This window comes from Harpia harpyja, chromosome Z (genome assembly GCF_026419915.1).
Source record: "Harpia harpyja isolate bHarHar1 chromosome Z, bHarHar1 primary haplotype, whole genome shotgun sequence".
NCBI lineage: Eukaryota > Metazoa > Chordata > Aves > Accipitriformes > Accipitridae > Harpia > Harpia harpyja.
In genome coordinates, this window is record NC_068969.1 from 776355 (window position 1) to 793105 (window position 16751).

At 40.2% G+C, this 16751-nt stretch overlaps 1 protein-coding gene across 15 annotated transcripts in view; it reads left to right on the forward strand.

The window, feature by feature from the left end:
* The window catches only part of WNK2 (WNK lysine deficient protein kinase 2), a 117909-nt gene that overhangs the window by 45986 nt on the left and 55172 nt on the right, over positions 1–16751 (forward strand). For all 15 annotated transcript variants that reach the window (XM_052775752.1, XM_052775739.1, XM_052775746.1 and 12 more), the window contains exons 5-8: positions 84–241; positions 9946–10034; positions 10884–11103; positions 13904–14192. In XM_052775752.1, the coding sequence (XP_052631712.1) occupies positions 84–241; positions 9946–10034; positions 10884–11103; positions 13904–14192 (756 nt within the window). The remainder of the gene's footprint in view (positions 1–83; positions 242–9945; positions 10035–10883; positions 11104–13903; positions 14193–16751) is intronic.

A 16751-nucleotide genomic window follows, 5' to 3' on the forward strand; every position in this document is an offset into this window, starting at 1 on the left:
CTCCTTATAGGCGAAAAAGATTGTGGTTAAAGCCGTTTAGACTTCATAAAAAATTTACATTCTTTTTGTGCATGTTTGTGTAGGTACACCAGAATTTATGGCTCCAGAAATGTACGAGGAACACTACGATGAATCTGTGGATGTCTATGCTTTTGGGATGTGCATGTTGGAAATGGCTACCTCAGAATACCCTTACTCAGAATGCCAGAATGCTGCTCAAATTTACCGGAAAGTAACCTGTGTGAGTAAACGTCCTTAATTTGTATTGGGATTTTGTAATTTGAAGGTTTAAAAACATATTTCGATGAGGTGTCGGTACTGTCGAATGTGTAGTGTGTTGAGAGTGTCCGAGCTCTGGGTTACACAAACCTGTTGCAGGTTTATTTGTAAGCTTGCATTCCCATGGTTGGATTGTGTTAGACTGTACTGCAGCTGTGTAAAATATCTTCAGTAATCTTTGTTGCTGATTTTGTCTCCATCAGCCAAAAATACATAAAACTTGGGAAGAATGAGCAGGGAACAATCTTTGCTCTAGTTTTGCCTCCTAAATGGGGACTTTTCAGACTTGATCAAGTTTCCTACAAAGCTAAAATGACTAACTTTTTGGTTACAGCCTAAATACTTACTTATATGGTGGAGGATGTTTGATTCAGATTTCCAGCACAGATTCCCTCTGTTTGTATGTGTAACAAACTATCTGAAGATATAAAAGGGAAAAGACAGCAATGTTTAGTTTTGGAGTCGGCCAGAGGAGCTTTATATCTGCATTTTGGAATTCTGTGAGGTCTGGTAATCCCCAGACAGGAACCGTGGAAATGGGTTTGCTGCATTTTCAGGTGAGGTTAGGCTGGAGGAGAAGTCAGTCTAAAATAATTTCTACACTGAATAAGATACCCTCTCCAACATTCTCACACCTAGATGATAAACGTATTTGTCTACATGAGCTGTACTGCAAATGCCTGAAAAAACTCCTGAGTCTGTAAGATGCTATCAGATTGCAAATCACTGACTGCAGAGAAATGAGACTTGCCAAAGGCTTTGGCAGCTGTGGTTATATACTGTTCTATTTGGTTAAATGAAACCAAGAGTTACAAGAGGTTTTTTTCAGGATAGGTTATGTCCAACAGACTGGTTTGTCAAAGATATTCCCAGGTACTTCTTTCCATCTGCTCGCTACAAAAGAAGATAGTGAGCTGTGTGGTTTGGCCCTCGCGCATCACCTAAAGATGCAGTCTGCACACTCGGGATGTGAAGAGGGTAATCCTCGGAAGAAAGCTGTACTAAAATTTGCAGAGATTAGCTACAGATAAGGTTGCTTTTATTTCTTTGACCTATACGGTAGAAAGAGTAATTAGGCTTACATCTCTCGGTCTCCAAAAGCGTGGTCCCAAAATTAGTGTGTATTCCTCTTTATCCAAGTGCTTGTTATGAGCAAAAATCTTCCCAAATGAAAGTTAGTAGTAACTGGTTGATTTAGAAAGGTGATTGAGACCACTTGCCTTCTCCCAGAGGTTTAGTGAATCAGGCTAGTACAAATACGGTTCTGTGAAGTCCTGCAGTCAGCAAACACTGCTTGAGGTCAAACCTGCATTTTCTGATTTGCTATATGCTAACTCTCACACTGGATATAGAGATGGTTTCATCAGATACCCAAACACTCGCATGTGCCATATGATGGGTTTACGTGCAATTTAATTTTTATAGGTATAGTTTGTATTGTTCAGTATCTGTCTTTTCCCCCCACTGAAGACCGGGGTGCCGGGAAGCTGGTGCTCTTGTTGTAGATTGCTGTGCTACCCAGCTGTGATGATGCTAACCTGGTGGGAGGGGGAGGATGCAAACGATTTGGGAGTCTGTGTTTAAAAGTTGAAGTCGGTATCACAAGACACAGGAGGATGTCCCCGCTGGAAGTGGGAGAGATGCCATGACTTTCTGAAAGCAGGAGGACACGTCTGAAGAGGGGAAGCAGCTTTATCCCATTTTTGTGTAAACTGTTGCAAGCTGATATTTGTAGCTTGGTAAAGCTGAATCTTTCCCAATGGACTGTAACCCTGATTTCTGGTAGTTTAACTCTTCTTACAGTGTTTCTTTCAACCCATAGCTACTCAGAAATAATTTAAAAAAAAAAAGGCATCAGAAGCTGCTCAGCAGTGCAGTTAGGTTCATCGCTATGGCTGGAGCAGGTCCCTATGGCGCTGTAGGGAAGGGAGAGCGTGCGGAGGTGGGTCTGCTGGTTTTACTGACTGCGCGCCTCGTGCTCTGCGCCGTGGGCCGGCTGGAAACAAACGCGTGCTACGTCTCCTCCAAGAATGAAGGAGGTTTGATGGCTCAGTGGAGTTGCTTGCCTGAATCCTTATGAGCATGGCCGCTTGTTCCACATCGTTATTCCGTGGTGCTTTACCACATTGTTATTCCACTCACTCCTCCCTGACAAGGAAAAGTTTCTTTCGTTTGGCACAGCGGCTTGTTGGCTTCATTTAGATATACAGTCCTTCGGGTGTCCTCTAAATGCCGTCTTTGTAGGTAGCTTAGGAGACATCTCCTTGGGCTCTAAAGCTTCACATGGTGACAGCAGGCGTCTCTTCTAGTTTTAGGCTCTGGGGCCTCGTCTCCTGAATGTGATACCGGTCTTGCAACCCTAGATAACTGCATTGCTTTCCTGAGAAGTGTAGGGTGTGTTACTTGCTGCCTTGGACAGGCGTTGCGTGAGCAGCGTGCCTCGTGTGTTTGTGGACCTTCCGTCACGGTTCGCTGATGTTAAGGCGACCTGGGTATACGTGTATGCGTTTAGAGCCACAGATAATATAGATATCTTCCATTGCTCCACGCACCCAGAGAAACCCTGTGTACAACTCTTAGCCATCTGGAATATTGGTAATTAAGACTTCCTAAGACTCCTAAGCCTCATTTATCAAAGCAATATCCAAGATGGCAAAGAATAATGATTAATCAGAGGATTCCTAATTAGATGTTGTATTTCAATTTGCAGACTTAAGTAGTCATTTTTTTAAACACTGATGAAAGCCTGAGCCAACTCATTTTCTGTGGCAATAACCTTTACATAGCTGAGGATTATATGGTAAATTACTGTAACTTTGAAAAACTGGTCTTATACTAGCAACTTTAGGGAGATGGGAAATAATGTTTACCGTGGAGAACAAGTAACGGCGGAGAAGCTGTTGAAAGGTCACTTTATAACTTGTAAGGGGTATTTTTGAAACAGAACTGTCTAGCAGGGAAAGCTGAAGCAGAAGGCGTCAGGTGCAGGCACGGAGGGTGTGTTTACTGCCTTCTACAGCCGAACGGAGGGCAGCAGCAGTGGGAGCAAAGGCGCTGGGGTTCCTTAGATGGAAAAATGGGCATTGCTGTCGTTCCGAGGAAAGGGTTAACCAGCTCCCTGCGGAGAGGGCAAAAGCCCTGTCGCATGCCATGAGCTGCATGAACTGTCAGGAGGAGGAGCAGGGGGTGGACCTCTTGGTGAGGGTGCAAGAGGAGCGGCAGCGCCCTGGGGGAGATCCTCCACCCCAGAAGGAACCTCTCCGGTGGGCTCCACAGCTTCTCGGGAGGAGCTGCATCCGCGGGAGAGCTGGCGACAGCAAAGGACCCCGCTTCCACCCGCGTGAGTCGCCCAGCCGGCGCCGCGGGGGCTGAGGGAGCCTGCCGCCGCCGCCGCGGGGGTGTCGCAGGTCAGGGTCTGGGGTCCTGGGCCGTCGCCCAGCGGCGAGGTCTGCCCCGTTAGCGGGGCGGTGACGACTTTCGGACGGAAAAACTTTAAAACCACTTTCCGTGCAGCGTTGGGGTTGGTCACACGGCAGCTGTTGCCAGCACTGGACCGAAATGCGGTATAGAAATGGAGCGTAGGCTGAAACCGAGAGGCTGAATTAGACTGGTTTTTGTCCCAGCGATAGGTGAGGTTTGGAGTTCTCACTAGAGCAGAAGGTGGCCCTGACCTTCTCAGGTGGGGGCGATCAGTGGTGCAGTGCTCCCGAACACTGTCACGTATTTCAGCTCGTCAGTGAGAAATCAACTTAATTTTTGATGAAACTGGTTTTTTGCACCAGAAATGTAAACACTCTTTCTAGTGTTTTAAATTGAGGGTCAATGTAACGTAAAAACGTGATTACTGTGTCTAGTTTCCTGATACTTTTATTCTAAAAATATAAAATAAAATAACTCACTTCTCCTGCCTTGGGCTCAGCATTGTGAGGGCAACCACTGGAGGTGCTGAGAGCATCTGAAGGGGTCGGAATTGCTTGCTAGCGTTTGCATCAAGCAAGCAATTGCTTAATAGTGAAGGTAGGATAACCACCTTATTCTTCACACTGCCCCTTACGTTACTTTGGAGTATGCTGGGCTGCACGTTCCCTCTGCTGCCCAGCACAGTCAATGTACTACTTTGGTTTTGCCATTAAAATATCTTTTTCAGTTGTTTCTACTCTGTGTCCTAATACTCTATCAAACTCTTGCCTGCTAATAGGATGCAAGATGCGTCTGAAGTCGTAGCTGTTCCAAGTCACATGCATTGGTAGTCCTTATTGGTACCGAAAATAGAAATGTTACCTTTCTGAGACAGTACTGTTTTAAGATACTATGCATTATGCATGTCTGTAGTGTAAGATTATTATACTTATTTATTTCAGTGACCTTTTATTCTGCCTGGTCATATTCTCATGGCTTAAAAATGCTGCTTTAGTTTTCCACTTTTGTTTTTGCATATGTTTAACTGTATGTATATAATAGTCCAGCATAAAGTGGCAGTCATTTTCAAAATGTACAGAGGGGCTCATTTCTTTGCCAGATGAGACATGCTTGTTACGACTTGTCACCTCTCTCTCTGCCCTTTCAGCCTGAATTATGGAGTGTAAACATAAAAAAAGTGAATATGTAACATAAATAGAAAATCCATGTTTTTCAAGCAACAGGTCCAAGCCACATCTACTGCGGTTAGCTTTGAAGTGATTTCCTAGTCAGCATATTTGCAGTGACCTTCATTCTGATGCCATAATCTCATTTTTCATGCATAACTTGATGGTTTTTCTTAGTCAGATTTTTTTTGTGTTTAATCATTCTGCCAAGTGATTTTGATGTAGACAATAGTGATGAAACATCGGAGTCTGTGACCTTCCCATGCAGCTCCAGTCCAATGTTTTCTTACTCATGCACTGCGGAATGCACAGCAGACCAGCTGTATCTGCCGGGGGTTCATGGCGACCTCGTTGGGTTTAGCAGCACAAACCTGCGCTTTAAAACAACCCACATGTTTATAGTGTTCTGTTTTGCATTTTCAGTTTTCGTATTGCTTCTTTTTTGTAAATGTATTGAATGTTTTCGCAGCATTCGCAGGCTATTTTCTATATCGCTCATACAGGCAGAATAAATGCTATAGCTGTAGCACAGCACCAACAGCCAAATAATGTTACGAATGTCATTGCATTGACTTCTTGTGTGTTTCTGGTCTCTTCTTAGATCTGTAGATAATCTTCTTAGATTAGCATTAGGATTGAGTACCATTTTGGAGTGAAAGACGGGTTTATCATTGCACACAGTGATCTCGTTGCTGAATGTTGTGGAACAAAACCCTGACAAAACTGAGAACTTATCTTCACTTTATTGACTTCAGAGAGTGTGTGGTAGCATGGAATTTCAGTTGGAAAGACGGTTTCAGCTTTTTTGGAAGAAGGTTTTCTACTTTTCTAGGAACTACATGAGTCTAGAGACTACCTTCAGGTAGAAGGTGGAGTTTTAGTCCAAAGTAGACTGTATTTAGGCTAGGGGGGCACCTTCTAGGTGAGAGGAGAGCCTTTAGAAAAATTACTGACTGACATGGGTCAGACTTAACGTTGACTTGTCTGGCATACGCTGTGCATCCTATAAAGCATTACGTGTTACTCTTTCAAAAGTGTGCTCTGCTGATGGAAAAATGACGAACGGCTATTTTTAGACCTCTGAAAAACAAGCTTCACATTTTTGCCCCCAACATGGAGGTTAAAATTTTAATGTCCTATATGTGCCTGACTGTGGACTCAACCATCTTATACTGGAGTGCAATTTATTTCAAACCTAATCACTTCAGAAGGAAGGTGAGGAGACTAAGTGGTGGTGAGGGATTCAAAGTAAATCATCCTGTTTGAGATGGAGAAATTCTTGAAAGGGATTTTATTTGATCTTCTCTCATTTTGCTCTTGGATTTTATATACATATATAAGCATTTAAAGAATTTGTATGAAAATATCCCCATGCACCTTATATCAACCAGTTAGCCCTGCATTTCAAATACAGTGGTGTTGAATTTACTTTTGTTTACAAGACAGCTGTACAGTTTTCAAACTGTCATAGATAATTCCTTGGCTAATATACTTTGAATTTTGGTGCCATGTTTCCTTGGGAATGCTCAGGAAAGACAGATGGCTTTTGTATAAATGAATGAGATGAGTCCTTTGACTGCAAATAGAAACCTGCGTTTCGCATAAACTCCCTTCATTGTCGGGAGGCTTGTAAGCACTAGGGCACAGGGCTGTAGGGAGGGTTTGCAGCATTAAAATGAGATGGCCTTGGAGATTTTAATGAAGAGTAAGGAGCGAAAACATACTATAGCATATGGGCATTGAGAAAACACTTTGGTAAAGCAGTTCTGTTCAGTACTTCACTGTGCATATTTTGTCCTTGTTTGGTTTAGTCATCTATTCATAGCTTAGCTGTTCAGTAGATAAATTCAATAGATGTTCGGAGAGGAGTCAGTATTCCTTCAAAAGATGTTGAAAATAAAATGGTGTTTGGAGGAGTTGCTATTTTTTTTTTTTTTTGTGGAAGCAATTTGTAAGATTAAAAATCGGTATCGGTCATCAGGGATCTGTCAAAAGGACCATTTTCAGGCAAACCTAATTTCTAGATTCCCAACACGTCCTGCCCCTCCATCCCAGTCATGTCAGAGTTCAAGCTGAACCACGTAACTGAAGATCGTTTGTGAATTCTGGAAGAGAAAATTAAATCAAGAGATACTGTGATATGCCTTATGGTCTTCGTGTCTCTCATATGTTCAGTCTGTGTTAAGATAGCCATGAAGTGCTCTGCAATTATAAAAAGCAATTGGCAGGTTCCCTTGAGTGTGTAGATACGTGAGCGATATATTCCTCTAGGTAGCTGAAAGGTCTTCAGGTAGTATGGTGAAAGTTGCCTCTACTGCTTTGTTGGGGGGTTTTTTTTGGTGTTTTGCGGGGGGTTGGTTTTTTTTCTTCCCTTAGTTAAATTGATACCGATGCACATTTGTGGGATATTTTTCAGTAAACATTAAGCTATAGCAGATGATGGTCTTTATTACCCATTCTTCCTGACAAGTGACACTAAGATAGAAATCAATGGTTTCCTGTAGCAAACTAGAGTGTTTGAAAATGGAGAGATTTGTCCTATTGCTTTCCATTGTGAATCACCGAAGATTTCTTCAAATTCCTCCCCATCTGAGAGCACGATAGGCTCCTGTAGCTTTAGGGTGTATTAGGGTATAGAGGATTCATGCTAAATATGTTTTTTGGTACTACTTTGTTTTCTTCCATTTCTAATCCAGGTATCGGAGCTCTCTCAAGAAACACTCTTTGATGCACTGTGCTGTGCTTTTGCTTGTTTTGAGGAAGCCTGGGCTTTGGTAGGCTAGGCACTCCCTACCATTTTGACACATTTTTCTAATATACAAAATTTGAACCCTCATCTCATAAGTAAGATGTAGGTTGCTTAAGCAAATAATTCTTTTTAGTAGGTCACAGCCAGCTAGCCAGATGTACGGATTATTGTGTTTTGTTCCCACAAGAAAGGTTTATTTGGATCTCAGCAGCTCTCTGCCTAGGCAAAACTGGCAAGCTGAGTCTTTGTATGACTTCTGTCTTCCCCTCCCCAAAATCTATGAATTACATATTTCACTCTCAAGTTTGAAGACAAAAAGGGAGTGGTTGACCTGAAATAAATAAATAAATAGATCCAAGTTTAAAGTTGAATCTGAGGCTTGAATGGCAACAGAATGTTAATAAAAAGATAAAAGTATAATTTGATGTTGGAATACTCAGAAATTCTCAGAGAGGTGCCAGCCCTTGTTGAAATTCACCCATAAAATTTATTCAACACTAAATTCAGTGAAGTACTTGCAGACACTTTCTGAAACAGTTTGTTTTTTTTTTCTTATCCAAGGCAGCATCAGGTGAGCCAAAAGTCCACTCTTCAGGCCTCCTTATCTGCCACTGCATGATCCATTATTTACTGTTCTTTCAGGGTGAAACTTTAAAAGGATTTGAATGGAGTTAAATGTCCAAATCCCATTCAGTTATGTACTTAATCAGATTCTGGGGGTTTTTTAGATAAAGGAAATCATGTTTCCTTTTTATTCTGCTTATTGACTTCATTGGAAATACTTGGGTCCTTAAGTAATAGGGTCTAACTCCAGAATCTGTTCCCAAATTAATTTTGTGAATTTTTCGTCCATATCCATCTTCTTTTAGTAGGTAGAGATGTTACGTGTTTTTAAAACAGAATCAGGTTTTTTTGTGATTGAAGCTGAACATCGCAAATAAAAAGGATAACTTCTTGCGTTGCCACTCTTGTCATCTATAGCCGAATATATACATGAAAAGTATTCAAGGGAAGCCTTCTGTTGAACGGAATGGCATGAGTTATCAGCATTACAGATGTTGGGTATCTGTTAGTTGCTCCTACATCGTTTGACAAGGAGAGCAGTAGGGTGGCCTCACTGGGAGTGATGGCCATTCCTACCGAACATCCCTTCCTCCCTGTCTGCAACCTGGCTTCAGAAGAAATGGTCAGCCTGGGCTTCGAAAATGCACAGCTGCACGTGTGCGTTAACTGCCCGGGTGTTCCTGGTAATTAGTTTTTCAGTTTATTTTGATTACATGTACAGAAAGATGATATAATATATAAACTGTTGGTAAAGATATATGTTATTTTAAGTAAGAGGCTACATACCCTGAGGAGGATCATGCTGAGTTAAGATATTGGTCCTGAAATATTAGAAAGCAGGGAGAGAGGACTCATGACTGCCCTACCCCACCTAACCTGAAAGAAATGCAAACTGTTCTTTTTGCACCTACGTCGAGCCAGAGCTCCCTGTGTGGAGAAGCGGATTCCACTTCTCTAAGTTTTCTTCTGCAATGAACAGTTGGGTTTTCTTCTTGAAAGGCCATGCTCATAGGTTAGCTGTTCCAAATCTAGAACTGAACACTATTCCCAGCAAAAATGTTAACATTTGACAGAGATTTAACTTGATTTATAGGTTACACCTGCTCTGCCACTCATTCCCGATGAGAGTCTAACAATGTGCAGGGGAAACGCAAGAGCAGCACAGAGCTGTTGGGCATATTCTTCTGCCCCCCTGCTTGGTTTTGGGGTTGGTTTGGGAGCTTTGTCGGGGGAGCGGGGTATTGGAGAGTGTTGGAGACATAGAAAAGCAAAAGATTTATGGGAAACAGGAATATGGAATATTCCAAGGAATTTTCGACTCATTTTGGAAGCTGGCTGTCTGAAGAAAAACACGATTATTTGTCTGTATTCATTTAGTGTTTTGAGAGTTAAGGCAAAAAACATAAAAGGAATAATGTCAGAAAAGAGTTATTTTGAAAATTAAAAATTGGCTGTTTCTTGACTATTGCCTTCAGAGTCCACAGGATATAAAGGTAAGGTTTGCAAAGGTTAGTAAAGAAAAAGGGAGACTTGCCCTGTGTACGGCTGAGTTCATGTACAAACTAGTGTGCTTATTTTGAAGTGCAACGGTACTTAGAAATATGGTAGCCCTAAATTTTCAATTCAATTTTGCATTAAGACTAACAACTTCCAAGTGTTAGTTAGTCCAAGGGTTGAATGGACTGCAAAATGTAAAAAAAATGTCCTTAATGAAGAGCTATAATGTAATTCTTTTTCAGACTGAATTGTTTTTCTCTGTCCTTTTAGGGTATAAAGCCAGCAAGCTTTGAGAAAGTTACTGATCCTGAAATCAAGGAGATAATTGGGGAGTGCATTTGCAAAAATAAAGAAGAAAGGTTTGTTTCAATTAATCAAGTTTTGTATTAAATAATGTGTATGCAGGTGTTTCAAAGTTGTTTGTGGATTTTTGTTCTGGCCTCTGGGTCTCCTGTGTGCAAGAGAAAATGCAGAATGGAACTGCAAATATGAATGATTGCCTGCTTTCCTGCCATGTAATGTCAGGATAATTGAATAAATGCCATCATTGTGTCTCTCAACCTCTCAGCTTCAAAGAATAAGGTCAGAAAGCATCGTTGTGGACATGTGAGCTAGTGTGTTCTAGCACATTCTGGCATAGCTGTCCGTAAAAATCTCACTCAGGAGGTTCTGTGTGGAGCATCACGTGTGGTGGAGGTCGACCACGAACACGACGTAGTAGATTCACCGCAAGCTGCTGTAGCAGATTCCATTACTCATTAGCCTCTGGATATGGAGACAAATCGTGCCTTGTTTCCAGCTTTGGTTTTAAAACCTAATCTTCTTATGCTGGCCTCTCCTAAATGAGTGTGTCTACTGTTCAGTATTTCATAACTTTCACAAATAGAGTTTTTAGGGACCTCAACTGACTACCTAGAGGGAACCTCTTAGTACTCTTTAAGCTCAGATACTCAAGGAAAGTTGAGCAAAGCTATAATCTGCATTTCTGTACATGCTTATGGTGTAGGAATATTGCTGATGCTTTGTGAAATAGGAAACGTCATTTTTTCAGCAGTCCTCAGTAACACTGGAAATACTGTGTCTTTTTGCTAAGACGACAAATTTGTTATGGATGAACACCAAACATACTGTAAATGTTTTCACCTTCAACAGCAGTTTCTTGTCACAAACCTCTTGCAGCATTTGAATATTCTTTATATCCATTGCAGATACGAAATTAAAGATTTATTAAGCCATGCCTTTTTTGCTGAAGATACTGGGGTAAGAGTGGAACTTGCAGAAGAAGACCATGGTAGGAAATCCTCTATTGCCTTAAGACTCTGGGTAGAAGATCCTAAGAAACTGAAAGGAAAACCCAAAGATAATGGAGCCATTGAGTTTACTTTTGATCTGGAGAAGGAAACTCCTGATGATGTTGCACAAGAAATGGTAAAATAAACTTCTCGTGACAAAAATGTATATATATAAAGTAGTGCATAAATCTCAAAGGACAGCAGGAACGAGTCTGGTAAAGTAGCTTCCACTTAAACCATTCCAGGTGTCTAGTTTAAACAGTTTGCATTGATTTTAGAATGAATGCTGCAAGAAAGGGGTAAACGGGGAAGAACTAAGAACTGAAAACTATTGTTTACCAAGTATGAAAACAGATGCATGAAGTGGCATTTCAAATAGCTTAGGAACCATAGAGGTCTCTTCTACTTTTATATTTTGAAAACTTCTGCCAATTTCTGTTAGCTGTTGAATGTCTTTAAATTTGTTTGGAATCTGTTTAGTTTCAGACAGCAGCTTGAAATAAATTAGAAGAGTTCAAAAGTTCAATCACAAAATATTCTGCACTGAATTCTTCAAAACACTTCTTTCCATCTTTTCTGTTGATGTTGCTTAGGAGGAATGTAGATGAGGAAAGTATGTGGTCAGCTACTCTATCACCAAACATAAATAGGAAACTAGATTCAAGCGCACTGCACAGAGTTAGGAATAAGCTTTGGATTTTTTAACAGATAAGTTTAACTTGGTGAATTTCTGTATCTTCATAACTTATGGGGTTTTGTTAGGAAAACTACTCTGTGTTCCACTTTCACTACATAGTCCTTGAACTCATATTTTAATGATGTCTTCACTGCAGTTGTTTAGGTTTTCTAACGTCATGGAGACAAAATCAGTAAGCACTGAGTGAAGGGTCTGAATTTTCTTGCGCTTGCAGAAGTGTTCCTATTATAATCTAAATCCCAAGGGATCCCGTTTAATGATGTTGTCATCACCACTCCTGTTCTGCTTAGGAGGCACTCATTTTGGTAATGTTGCCTTACTGTGCTTGGACTCATCACCACATACTCCAAATTTAGTGGGAGAAATTCAGGCTCCTCTGTCTTCTTGTCATTAGTTTGCAGTAGGGCCAATATTTTTTGAGCAATGTATTGTTACAGAGCTCATTTAATTTAAAAGTTGCTCTGGTACAGTTACTTGCTGTTATATTTTGCTTTTAAATATTTATGGAAATATTTGGAATTTTGAACTTCTGTAGGTTACTTGGCCCATAGTTGTGATACTTTGTTTTGAAGAGGAAATAATTCTCGTAAAAAGTGTATTTAAAAGGATCACTACCAAACTACTGTGATACTATACCCTTTCCCAAATAACTTTAAAACCTGTGTTTTACTATTACATTAACAGTTACCTAAGTGAATGCATATGAAATGCTTTCAAACTTGAGGCTGTTGGGGGGTTGGGCAAAGGGGGACATTCATTCCTAAATGTCTTTTTCTAGCCCTTATGAATTGTGGAACACCAAAGCCATGTGCTTTCATCAATTTGTGTTGCTTTATGTGCTGTGGAAGAGAAGAATGCAGGAGACCTTTTGAGTACGGGGAATTATTTATCATTATTGATGGGTTTGCAGTAGTCAGGCATTCCAGCCTGTCCAAACGAGGTGGGCAAAAGGAACTTGAAACGTTCTGGTGGGTTTCCAACCTGAAGTTACCTTTCCCAACCAGCGGGTACTGTAAAATAGCATGTCTTCATTAAACTTTAACCATTCTTTATATAGAGATGTAGGAATAAGAACTGTTTAAAAAAAATTGTTATTGTGGCAGGTTTTCAGTGCCTTCCCATTAAGCTTTGTCATGAAGAATCTACTGGGCACGTTAGTACCGTACAAGGTTCTCTGGACCTATGTGGTTCTTCTCTCGAGTAACTCCCTTCTGTCGTTAGCATTTGCTGGATCATCGGTTCAGGAATGTCAGTAAGGTCTGAGGGCATAGGCAGTGGAAAATACCCATATCCATCTGCAGCTGTATTTTAAGCTGCTTTGCACCTATTAATTTTAAACAGCAAAAATCTAAGCTGTAAAACTGTCTTGTGTTTGGGCAAGAGCAAAGAAGGAAAACCTCTAGATTTCCTCCATGTATATAAGCGCTTCCAAATCTGTAGAATATGCATGTTAAGAATCTAGGGAGAGCAGACGAATCTCCGGTGGGTCGTTATTAAACTAAAATCCGTACCCTGTGCTGTAGGAGATTATGCAAACAAATAGGACAAAGATGAATTTCTGTTTTATCTGTTGAGCAGTTGAATTCTGGGAAAGTCTGGTCCCCTTTTCAGTTAAATGTGAACAGTCTGCATTTGACTCGATAGGCTTTTTCTTTATAAAAAGTCAATCAGTACTGACTGACTTTACCATTTAAGAGAAGTTAATTTGGGACAAAATTCTGTTAACGTCTTTTCCTTCATGACGTGTGATATCAAACAGCAATTTGGGACACTGTGTATACTGGAAAGGTTAAGGCAATAAATTCTGATTTAGGGGTAGTATGGTTTACTCCAGTTGCATTGCTCAGAGAACACTTTTCAAAGGCGGTTTTTTCCTCTTTTGACTATTCTGTTAGTCTTTCCAAACAAAACAAAAAAAAAAAGGGAACCTATCTGCAGTTAAACTTGCTCTCTTCTTCTCAATGGAAGTTAACTGGTGAATAAATTGACCCAATATATATTCATGTCTTAGAAATACATATTATTGTTTTAAAATGCATTACGGATAGAGTTTTTGTTCAGAAAAGCCCCCATCAAGCTCCTGAGTTCCTGTTCTTGTGAGGAATAAATATGTAATTCATGTTATTTCAAACTGATGTTTTCTCTGTTAGGAAGAGATTCGAGTAATACGCGTGTGTGCACACGTGTGCATGCACGTCCATGCGCGCATAATCTTGCTAAGTTTGTGCCTCCTCTGTAGATTGACTCTGGATTTTTTCATGAAAATGATCTCAAGATAGTTGCGAAGTCGATACGTGACAGAGTAGCATTAATTCTATGGAGAAGAGAGAGAATTTGGCCTAGGATGCAGTCAGAGGAGCGTCGGGACTCTGAATGTCTGGAGAAGTTGAAGACGCCGCATGCACAGCAGGTCCAGGTCACCTACCTGTCTCACACTGGCCACCATGTCCTGTCGGAGTCGGAGGAGCCTGAGGCGGACCAGCATCCCTTTCAGCAAAACCTGCCCACCAGCGTCACGTCTGTTGCATGTAAGTCTCGTCTTGGTTTTGTGAGCGCACGGTGATGAATGTCAGAGGGTAAATAATAATATAATATAATATAATCTGAGCTCAGCAGTGAGATGAGCTGCAGTGCGTGTTTTTGCACAGTAGGTCAAAGAACACAAGTGTCTCAGATGCATAACAATTTTGAAAGAAATAAAGTTTCAAGAAAAATTGTAAATAGAGATAGCTCCTCCTTCAGTAGCAATAAATGCAGGAAACATAATCTATTTGTAAATGGAAAAGCAGGCAGACCTGCTGCTAGACACAAAAAATACATGTTTTCTGTGCCAGGTGGTGGGATCAACACCAAGTTTGTGTGAAACACAATTTCAGAGCCTGCAGAAGTTGAATTGGCACCAAAGTGGTCAGAGCAACTGGTGGCTTATTCAAATGGTGTTGGCAATGTGGAGATGTTTATTCAAAAGCAGACCTTGCTGAAACCAAAGTGCTGCAGTTTCTTGTGTTTTGCGAGTCAAGTCTTGATGGCTTGTGTGAAGTTTTTTGTGAAGTTGTGCAAAGGTCTACAGCAGGAAAAAAAAAAAAAATCCATCTCTGAACGTTACATGATGTAATTCAAGATTTCCCTGTTTCGTGGGAAGTATCAACTGTGGTTCGGTCACACATGCTGAGAGCAGCAGACCTCGTGGGTTGACACTGCAGTTGTTACTGGGGTCCTTAGGTCGTGGTGCAGGTGCTCTCTCTGTTCCTCCAGGCTCTCGATTCTGTCCTGAGCTCTTGGCGCTGAAGCAAGGGGGTGGTTTGATCTTCGTTATGGCAGGGCAGAGTAGGTGGTTGCTCTTGTTTGTCCAGGCCCTGCTAGCTACAAGCCGATGGTGTGCCAACTCTTTACATTCAGCTGGGGGCTGATTCAAGAGTGATCACTGGGCTATTTCAAGACAGCTGGATTTATGTCCCCTATTTTAATTTCAAGCACTGATTTTAGTCTCTCTCTGAATAAGAAACTACCTGTCTTTGCTTGCAGAGCTTGTTGTTTCTTTGTTTTATTTCTGAGCATCAGACTTATCTCCAGCAAACAGCAAGGCTTGAGGAAGTAGTGGTTTTATTTCCCTAAAGTAACATATGCCTGTCTCTTGTCCCCTAAAGTCAACCTTTGTTACCAAGTCAAGCTCTGGTCTTGAAATATTAATTTATCTATACTTTCAGACATCTTGAAGGAAATGTTGCCAGATATTTTTAGCTGGGAAGATTTGAAATTTTATGGGAGTGCCTTTTTTTTTCTAGCCAGTTTTTCTGATAAAATCTGATATATGTATTTTGCTACTAAAGTATTACCATAATGTTTCTGGTTTACTGTTCTGGACTTTTATATAAGCATATTTAAATTAAAGATGCATTATCTTTAGCAAAGAGACAGCTGCTGCTTTAATTCATGTATTGTATAAATTGCTATACAGAAGCCTGCTTTGAATACTAAAATAACCAAGCATGCCTCTAGAAGAAAACAAACCTTTACAAGATATGAGAAATGGCCATATTTGCATAACACTCAGAATACTGCAGTATTTACAAAGCTTTTTTTGTGAACCTAAATTGATCTCATTTCATTTTTTTGGATCATATACTTACTTAATGCTATCTAATTCCTTTGAGAAACACCATCATTATGACTGTCTTCGTTTCCAATGGTACGATGAGGCTACTTGTGCTTCCCATGGTTCTCTTGGACATGAGTTGGCAGAATTTTATACTAAATATAAACCCCACAGTTTGTTTCCTACTCCTCCTCAACTTTTAACCAATACTTGGTATTATTTGACAATTCACTATCAGATGTCTTCAAATGTTTTCTTAGTGATGTTAGCCTTAAGACCTCTATAAATTAGTGTTCTACTACATCATATAATCTGAGGTCAAATATAAAAATGTAAATTAATAACTTAATGTGTGTAATGCATGTTGTTCTATAAAAATCTGAGACTGACTCACAGCTTTTACTTTAGCACTCTACCATCATACTCTTTTTTTTTTTTTTTCCCCTCCTTTGAGGTCTTAAATAATCGTTTGTAATAAAATGGAAGTGTATATGCGGCAAAAATCCCTGCCTTCTTAGAGTAGGGCCATGTTGATTCTTTTTAGAAATGAGCTGAATAAATATAGAGGGGAGTTTAGTTTTGCAAAAAAAACAGTTGGGAGAATAGTTTGCGAGTAGTGAGGAGAAATGTCATCTCAGGTGCTATTAAAAAATAATTTGTTATTTAAAAGCCAAATAAGTAAAACCTTATTTGGAATATGGAAAAAAGAGAAGATGGAATGTGTCAGAAAAAGAAATAGCATTTAAACTTAGCTGTAATTTAAGCTGTTTTTTTGTAACTGTTTACAGTTTTCTTTCAGTTTTGAATTTTAAATCTCTGTTACAAGCTCTTTGTCTTTTGGGTACTTAAAACTACAGTCTTGATTGTCTCATTTCATTTCTCAACTGAAGAAAACAGTAGCTTATGCTCAAGAAGAACTGGGCACCTGTACTTTACAGGCTTCAAAAGTTGTGAAAAGGCATTTTTAAATCAGTAATACTCAATGGTACAG